General features: G+C 35.3%; 1 protein-coding gene across 12 annotated transcripts in view; it reads left to right on the top strand.

Moving 5' to 3' along the window:
* EBF3 (EBF transcription factor 3) overlaps nucleotides 1-10,258 on the top strand; it is a 294,815-nt gene that overhangs the window by 228,612 nt on the left and 55,945 nt on the right. For all 12 annotated transcript variants that reach the window (XM_044056326.1, XM_044056327.1, XM_044056322.1 and 9 more), the window contains 2 exons: nucleotides 269-399; nucleotides 924-1,050. In XM_044056326.1, the coding sequence (XP_043912261.1) occupies nucleotides 269-399; nucleotides 924-1,050 (258 nt within the window). The remainder of the gene's footprint in view (nucleotides 1-268; nucleotides 400-923; nucleotides 1,051-10,258) is intronic.

Genomic DNA, 10,258 nt, shown 5'->3' with positions numbered 1-10,258 from the left:
TGTAATAGTCATGTTTGACCTGACACATAATTTAACTTTACTTTCTGATTTTTATATTCGTGTTAGTAATCTAATACACTACTCCTGGCCTTTAGAATATAACAATAAAAAAAAATAAATTTGTGTTAAATACATCAGTATATGATACTTGGTTATTATTTCCTATGCCTGATAGAAAAAAAATGTCATTTTTTTCATTTGCAGAAGAACAAAATCATAGTCTTAAATAACTGATCCTAGATGTTGATTTTCTGTCTTCCGCACGCAGCTACTCCATGCATAAAAGCTATAAGTCCTAGCGAAGGTTGGACCACTGGAGGGGCCACAGTCATCATAATTGGAGACAACTTCTTTGATGGTTTGCAAGTTGTATTCGGCACTATGCTGGTTTGGAGTGAGGTAAGCCTTCTAAATTGGTGGGCTTTGAACTGTGACTTTTTTCATGAATGATTTTAACAAGCTGTCAATAGTCTATTGACATGCAGTACCATGAGATTTTATTTCAAAGTGCCTTTTTAAACATGAAATCACAAGAGAGCAAGATACTACTGGACAGGCTGCATATTGTTAAGTACGCCATGTTTGAAGAAACTGATGCCCTCTTGTGGAAGGCATGCTGAAAGTGGTCATTTGATTTAATAATGACTATTAGCGTTAAAATTACTAGAAGGGAGCTTAGCAAAAACATATGGAAGCAATTTTCATTTGAATAATGGCCTGTGACCTTTCCTCAGACATAAACCAGGGATCATTTATGGTCGTTTTCCTTAAAAACTGTAGAATCTTTATGCTATATGAGCAAGTGAGAATGTTCTGATGATGGTCCAATTTAGGCTTATTTTTTTATTAAGCACAACTGGCATACATCAGTTTTTATCACTGCCATCTCACTTCTAAATCTGTTTACTGTATGATTTTTCTAGCTGATAACTCCCCATGCCATAAGAGTTCAGACCCCACCACGGCACATTCCAGGAGTTGTTGAGGTAACTCTATCTTACAAATCCAAGCAGTTCTGCAAAGGGGCACCTGGACGGTTTGTTTACACTGGTAAGTAAAAATAATTTTATTACATGACACATATATTGTTTTTTACATCAAGTTCATTTTCTCTTAATTTTACCAACAAGTAACTAATCTAAATAAATATACATCTATGCATTGTATAAAGTTTAACAGAAATGAACATGCGAGTAAGACATATAAAGAAATATTGGTTACATTTTCTCTCTAAAGTAAAGGCACTGAAAAATCAAATAATGAGAAACAGAGTGTCAATTAAATGTAAAATGGTTAATTAAATTATCAATTTTTGATTGATTTATAATCTGTTAGGCTGTAGGACAGAACAAATAAGATAGACACATTGTGGTTTTTGAAAAAAAATAAAGAAATGATGCTAAAGTAGTGGAACGTAAGCAGAGACAGAATTGGAATTGCTGTAAATGTACATTGAAATGAACTTTAGATGCTTGCCTGTTTGAGAGAAGAGAGTATCTTCAGAACATCTCAACTTTCACTTTAGTGTTCGACAACAAAAGTCAGAACTACTGTACGATGAGGAATTCACAAAAGCAGTAGTAAAAGAAGAAAGGAAAAAAAAGAAGAAAATAATTCAAGCAAGAGGAACCTTAGACAGATTTTTTTTCTTCAGTTGGGGAAGAACAAATACTCAGTGCTAGTGTCAGTTGTCCAGGCATTTTAGACAACTTTGGGAAGTTAGATTTGGAAAAGTCTCAGTAAATGACCAATAATTTAACTTGACACAAGTTTAAAAATTAGAGAAGGTCATAACTAATACTCCCTGAGAAAAAGAAAGCATCATGTGAGCATAGACCGTATTAACAGCATAAGGCTTATACAAACAAAAATGAAAATCAGTGAGCCACAGAATGAACCACATACATGAACGGTGTAATTATAGATTTCTGTAGGTTTTTTTATTATTTATCGGAGATGAATGGATATACAATGTCTTTTTTAGATTTTAACAAGGCCATGGGATTAAAGCATAGTAAACATTTAAGTGTCTTTTCTAATTTCTTATTGCCCCAGATCACAGTCTGCTTAAATGAGTTGCTCAGTCACACAACAGATAGATGTAAGCTGAGGGATTCAAACCTAAGGCTACAGCAAGTAGCTTGTTAACAGCTCATAGCCTTAAAACCTCTGTGGTAATTGCCAAATAGTACTTACTTACTCTGTAAGGGAATTTCCCTGACAAAACAGTGACTAAGCAACAGTATTAATCATAAAACAAATTCACAATGCAATAAGAACAAAAATATCTGTCAGTGAATGCATGCCCCCATATATCTATCAGTGAATGCATACCCCCAAAAATCTATCGGTGAATGCATGAAGAGTGAGTGGCCTTTCACACTCTCTCCGTTCTGCAGTGTCTGCACTGCATTTGCTATATTTCATTAATTCTTTGTTCTGTTATCCAAAGACTAATTTAAGGGCTAGCAGTAAAGGACATGAAGACTATCAAGGCCCTTATCTGTCATTTCTGGCTAAATAGCACCAAAAAATGTTGTAAGTATGAGATTAGAAGAGGTGGGCTAATTGTAGGAAATTAGCTGAATGCTAGCTATCACAATGAACAATTCTTGCTTCTTTCACATGACTATGAGAAGGAATAACTTTTATTATAAAACAGAATGACTTGAAAGTCTAGTATTTTTTTCCCATCCAAGTATCCTGGATATATGAAGATGAAGATGAAGACTTATTTTGGGCTTGCTGGCCATCAGGTGTTGGGTTATAGACCTACTGTGCAAAAAAATGTAATGGTTGCTTTGGATGATTTCATACTAAGACTACTCTGATTTCCCTGCCTGGATGATAAAATCTCAGATCTCTCCTCCTGGATTTGTATCTCATTTAGGGAAGTCCTAGTACACAGGTTTACAAAGTAAACATGTGAGCCAGAGGGGGAAACGGGTGTCTTAGGCACCATTATTGATCACAGTGCCATTTATAACTAAAACACAAGTGACTCCAACCCATCTTAAAGCTCCTCTGGCTTACAATGTCTTTAAAACATTATAGTCCCATTTCCTGTCATACTGCCATGTTATATTTTTTACTGATTTTAAAATGTTGTAATCCATTTCCTGTCATACTGTCATGTTATATTCTTAATCAATATACAAAGATTCTATAAGGACAGATGACAGAGTTTATGTCCTGTGGGGGAGTTTCAGGTGTGGGTAGGGGCGGACTGGGACAAGAATTAGACTCTAGTGCCTTCAGAGCCACAGGCCCATTTTCACTAATTGTCTACTCTCTAGTTGACCCTACCAGCCTACAGGCCCAGGATGTCAGAAAGATAATTTATATAGGAGACTGCACCAAGATTTAACAAGTATCTGGTCAACCCTGCCAGGAAATAATTAAATACAGAAATTAGCTAGTTGACCCTACCAGGCAAACATAAATAAATAAATACAGAAAGTATCAGGTTGATCCTGCCAGGAAAAAATACAGAAATTATCTGGTTGGCCCTGCCAGAAAAAGAAATGGAGAACTTAGCTTAAAATGTAAACACTAATTCGTTTGGATTGCTGATTTTCTCTTCTTTGGTCACTAGTCAGTCATTTCTCTACTCTCGTGCTCTCTTCCTCGCAACTAAAGCACGGGAAGAGAACACAAGAGTAACAGGACTAATCAGCAGCTGCATCATGCACTTACTCAGATTATGTTATGTGACAGGCTGCTGACTTCACAGTCTGGTCAGCATCCTATTTCCTGGGGTTAAAACTGCAATAACTTTTGGGTATCTTCATTAATGCCTATGGTTTTCCCAATCCAGAATGTTTTTAAAACAGTCCATAGACAAAAAGATAGATTTTTTTACATATACAGTTTCGAAGACCACCAATCCATTTTGGCTCCAGCCCTTCTAGAACTACCAGATGCCCAGTTACTTTTCAGCTCTTGGGAGAGAGAGAGAGAGAGAGAGAGAGAGAGAGAGAGGCAGAGAGAGCGAGACAGAGAGAGAGGAATGGGGGAGTGTGTGTGTGTGTGAGTGTGTGTGTGTGTGTGTGTGTGTGTGTGTGTGTGTGTGTGTGTGAAACTGTCAATGAAGAGAGAAAGTAAGCAGACAGTTGGTCCATGTATTTATTTAGGTAGCCTAGTTAATTTAATGAGTCCAGTTAGATATCATTGCTTGTCTCCAAGAATATTCTACAATTTTTTGTTTAATGAACTGACTTAATTATAATCAAACAATATAAATGTGAAAATTGTTGGACTAAAGCCCCATTTCTACTGAGGCTTATACTTGGCTTATAACTCTATACCTTCCTGAGTTATATTACCAATCAGAAATTTTTGTGAGATTGAAACAAAGTGGAGATGTCCCTTATTTGTTTTGGTCAATATTGAATATAATGTTACTAAGGATTGCTGCTATGGACTTTGTTGTAGTGTGAATGTAACAGAAATTGTGTTGAGCTGAGGAAGTAAAATAATAATAATTATTATTATTATTAGTAGTAGTAGTATTGTTGTTTCAAATGCTAACCTTGATGTATCCAAAGACAAATAATTCTCAAAAATGTCATTAAAGAAGTTTACCGCCAGAAGAAAGAGTGCAGTCACCATGCAAAAGGATTAAAAGTCTTTTAATAATTGATATGCACATAAAGATAAGCACTTTCAGTATACAACTTCATCAGATCTCCTAACACATACTAAAAACTCTCTGTTTAAACTTAACATAGCCAATCATCACAATGCTTTTAGTCTACGCCCTTTTAAAATAGGTTTAAGGGGAACACTACCATTTAAACCTGGAGGTTTGTCAGCTTGCAAATCAGCAATCCATTTAATTTCAACTCTCTCTGTCTTATTGGTCAAATCATCCCCCTTCCATTAAAAATGACTGTTTGTAACACCATGAACTCACAACTATGAGTATGATAGTCATGTACATGTTTAGTGAGGGCATTATTTAAATTCCCATTACGTATGCCCCTAGCATGTTCCAATAGTCTTTCTTTAAAGCATCTATTCATTTTGCCCACATAAAAACACATACATTGCTTACAAGTCACTACGTAAATCAAATCTTTGGTATTACAATCAGCATAAGAGTATAAAACTGTTAAAAACATGATGCCTAAAAACATTTTCTTTCTTGATCAGGCCACATGCCTTACAATGGCCACATGAAAAAGTACCGGAACATTTCCCTTTGTGTGGTGCTAAACATCTTTGATTACATAGCCTTTGTTTCAAATTCCTACTGTTTTTAAAAAGAAAATGTGGCTGTTTACCTACTATATCTCTAATATGTTCATCTATTGTCAATAGCCTCCAATTATTTTTAATAACTTTGCATACTTCATCTATGTCACTAGCATGTGTGAGTGCTATTTTTGTATGCTTATTGTTACACTTATTCCTATTATATTTAGTTCCTATTTCCCTTTTCCTATAATTGTCAGAAAAATATGGAGCCCCTTTCACAGCTCCTCATCTTTACTCTTTATCAACCTGTTAACTTCTGTATTATTATAATCTCTGTCCATAAATTGTTGTGTCAATAACTCTGAGGCTTGTAAAAATTCCTCATCCGATGTGCATAACCTGGATGCTCTTATCAGTTGTCCTTTCATGACATTCTGATAAATATAATTTGGATGCATACTAGTTCAATGTAAGCATTTGTTTTTCCAGCAAGACTTTCAATGTAATTTTGTTGCCAGTTTATTATCATTATTATAATATAAGTGTATATCTAAAAAGTTAATTTGTTTATATGACACCTCTATAGTAAACTCAAGTAGTCGTCCCTTCTAAATATTCAACCAATTTCTTTAACTCATCTTCTGTACCACCCCATAGCATAATTATATTGCCCACAAATCTCATATAGTGTATAATATGTTTGTAGTATGAATGAATCTGTAGTAAGACTAAATGCCTTCCCAGTATGCCAACACTATATTGGCATAACTGTTAGCAAATGGGGTGCCCATCACTACCCCCCATTTCTGCCAGTACATTTTATCTTTATATACAAAAATATTATTTTCCAGAATGATGTCTAATAAAACACAAATAAATGTTATATTATTTGCTATAAAGTCTGTTTTCTCTCCTAAGTATGCTCTAATATTATCCAAACCATCTTTGTTTGGTATGGATGTAAATAAATTCTTAACATCTAAGGTACATAGTAAATATCAGGTATTATTCTCATCAGAGGCAGTATGCATATATGATGTCTACAAAACATGTTGGGTGTCCTTCAATGATGAATGGCTATGTTTAGTTTAAATAGAGAGTTTTTAGTATGTGTTAGTACATCTGATGAAGGTGTATACATATTTTTGTGTTTGTATCAATTATTAAAAGACTTTTTATCCTTTTGCATGGTGACCACACTGTTTCATCTGGTGGTAAGCTCAATATTGATTTTAAACAGTGCAGGACTTTGACGGCTTTTTGTAGTGTTTTTTTCTGTGGATTGCATTAAATAAGTATAATGGCAACTGCAGCACTTGTTTAAACTTAGGTGAACCTGACCTTCTTTCAAAGAAACTTTTTCATTGTACAAAGAAAGCTTTAATGTGGCCAGGTTGAACCAAGCAGTTCTGTTAGTGGCAGTCCTTAGATAATTAGTGTAAATGTCACCATGCCTAGCTGAACCTTAAGATCAGAGCAGCAGTTGTAGTACCTCAAAACAATAAGCAGGAAGTCAAAAGGAAGCTGAAACATTATAAGATTAAGTATAGTGTGAGTCCGACCACTAGTTACCAGTACTAGATTTGTGTTATGTACAGGTTTAAAATTACTGCATTGTATGCAGTCTGCAGTCATTACACTGGTGATGAGACAGGGACCATTATATACATTGATCCTTCTAAAACAGTCTATGTGAGCTATAAAGTATGAGACTCTTGTCAATTATATAAAATACATGCAGAAGGCCACTGTCTGTGACAGGACATATGAGGCAAGAGAGAACAGCCTCTAAATAACTACACTATAATTGATAATGCTCCTTTAGATTGTATGAGTGATTATTTATTTTATGATGTAATGTGTTCTCCTCTTCCTTAATGCTCAGTTTAAGAAGCACTATGGTGGTCTGTTGTGGTAATGATGTGTACAGAGAAGGCACTAGTTAGAGTGTTGAGGGTCTACAAAACCATTTTAGTTTTCCTAATATGGTTAGTTAATGCTTATGGTTAGTGTTTCTAAGACTCTTGAAAGTTATCATTTTAATGGGTACCTGGCCAGTATGGCTATGTACCATCTAAAATAGACTATCAAAGTCAATGAGCTAGAAATGAGTAGAACGGTTGAGTAAACCTCATGGTCAGGACAATTTAATAAAGCAATGTGAAATGGCAGAACACTTGATGAAATAATAACTTACAAAAATAAATTCAGTACAAAACATGAAAGTGCGTTGAGTATGAGCTGGACATTTCTAAGGGGACTTGTATTCCCCTGTGTATTTTTTTGTATGCCATAGCAAGCCAAAGCATTGATTAATTAACCTGCTGTGTAATATGTAGAAAGAGCTACTCATGGGAAATGTGTCCTGTGAGCATGTTATTAATAGAAGCAGAATGTCCTGCTAATAACTGCATGCCACTTACAGTATAATGACAGAGGGTCTGTAATACAAAGAATAATAGACCAGACTATAATGTCTAATTGGCTTACTAAAACCTAATAATAAAATGGAGTGAAAGTGTGACATTATCAGTTGATGAAGGACACTTTTGCTCACGGAGTGTGAGTATACATTTAGCAGCATCATTTGAGACTAGTAATACCTGGCAAATAAGATTGTGCTAGACATTTAAAGAAGTACTTGATTACAAGATAAAATAGATCTTGAAGGCTGAACAATACACTGCTATGGAAAGGATTGTACTGTAGTATGAAGTAAAGAAACTTCTGGAGAAATAATGAGACAACAAAAGAAATGAGGTTTTATAAGATGCAAACCTGTTTTTAGGTAGCATGCATGCATCATGACATGTGGGGACATCTTGACTAAAAAGGTTATGAGGCAGGATGAAATCAAGCTGATTAAAATACACTGCTGATAGGTGATTAGACCAAGGGAAGTTATAAGGTCTGATAGACAAGAGTGAGCCACAAGATCTGTAGATCAGGACTTTAGCAAGTGATGGATTATTGTAAAGAGGTAATGATAATAAAAGAAAGGACAATATTGGAAGAAAGGGGCAATATGGCTAGAGACAGAAACAGAGCAAGAGAGAGGGAGAAATATTGAAGAAATGTTTTATATTGTTTAGGAATCCAGCAGTAAAATCAAAGTAAAGGAGACTAGTGAATGAAGCTGTGAAGATAAAAATGGAAGGGGAATATACATGTGACAAGACTGAAATAAAAGTGTCATGAACTAGTTCTGAGATGAGAGAGGGATGGTAGCTACAGTAGAATGGATTACTTCTGAGAAAAGTCAGAACTGTAGAAGGATAGAGAAATATAATGGCACCGAAGAATTAGCCAATAATTTGTACTATTAGTGAGTGAGCCTGAGTAAATGAAGGCAACGGCAACTTGCATCAAATTTTTATAACACAATAGTGTTCTTAGTTAATGTTTATTCCAGTGGACATAAGTCACAGGTTTCATATAGTGGGTCTATTAAATTCTTAACTGTATTAAATATAGTACCACTGAATAACAACACATTAAGAATCACAGGCTTCAAGAGCAAATACTACAGAACTAACTGAATGGTACTTTTACAAGCCAATAATTACTAGTGAACATAATGCCTTCCACTGACCCACAGACAGGCTTGTCATATTCTTACTGTTGAGTATAGAGGTTATGTAATTAAACAGAAACTGAATGTGTGGCATGCCCACTAAATTACAAATTTCTACACAGTCCAGTAACAAGAATTCAGAGTGAAAGCCTTGTAGGAGATCATCCTAATTAGTTCTAATAAATACAAAAAATACTTGTATCGACAAAGTACAATATCAATTATACAAAGAATATGTCAGCGATACCCTGGAAAATATGAATTTAAGATTCAGTAATGCTATGAGAATTCATGCTTACTTTCTCAAAAATTAAAGGATGGACATGAATGGGAACTGGAAAAAAATCCAAACAAGCAAAAGTTAAGTACGCTGTCTTACAGTTTAAAGAGTCTCTGCAGCATTCCTGATAGGAACATCCCTTGATTGGTCTGTAGAGAAAAAGACATGATGGAAATATTTTGATGTGTACTACATTTGGAGGTCAAGCTTCTGGAACAATGATATGGTGTTGGACATTGATGTTATACAATAGTTAGGCAGAACAGAAGGCTCAGTTCTCTTCCCCATATCTCACCTCTGATTCTTTGTGGTAGACTCAAGTTATGAACCAACACACAGAATAGTGTTATTAATGAGAAGTGGCATTTGATGAGAGTGGTTTGAAAAAACAGTCAAGTCTTTACAGAGGTTGATGAAATATTTGAATCATATTAGGACTGTGTGCACATTATAATAAGCAGCCTCACTGTTCAGTAGCCTACATGGACTACCTTTGAAGTAAATTAGCGATGCAAACTTGAGATTTGCATGCCTTTAAGCTTGGTAGATATCCATCAGTCCCACTGGCCTTTGCAACTACATTTCGGAAGCAACAGTCTTGAGAAGGAGCATTCAGAGTGTTGGTAAGTTTGGGGCATATTTTCTTTGAAATCTGATGTGGTGTTGAATCCAGCTGCAATGCTATGAGTAGGAGACAGAGTAACAATACTCAAGAACTGCAGCTGCAATGCTGTGAGCAGGAGACAGAGTAACAATAGACAAGGAAACACTGGAGCCAAAGAGGTATGTTCTGGGAGTGTGAGGCACTGATGTCTGTACAAGGCTGCAAACATGGTATGAAGGTCCTGGAGAAACCATAAAGCAAATGGTCTGATAACCAAGTATAAAAAAGCCCAGACAACAGAAACATTTGTAAATTTCAATCTCTGTTCCTTACCCTTCTTGTTATTTACTGTAAGTCACATAATTCCTGTTCATTAATAATAATAATAATAATATATGGAATGTTTGTGCATGGAGCAGAGAAGGATCAGTGATTTGCAACTGATAATAATAGCTTCAACACATAAGCATAGTACAAGAATGCACATTAAGAAACTGGATGGATTCTGGGATTCAAAGGCAAATATTTTACCTAAATATTGTGATCCTTAACAGCATCTACAGTACTGTTTGCATTCTTGGATGCAGCCACAGGGACATTG

This window comes from Protopterus annectens, chromosome 14.part0, assembly GCF_019279795.1.
Source record: "Protopterus annectens isolate FY-2018-M chromosome 14.part0, PAN1.0, whole genome shotgun sequence".
Classification (NCBI taxonomy): domain Eukaryota; kingdom Metazoa; phylum Chordata; order Ceratodontiformes; family Protopteridae; genus Protopterus; species Protopterus annectens.
Note: the sequence above shows the minus strand (reverse complement) of the source record. Positions and strands in the feature narration are given on the sequence as shown.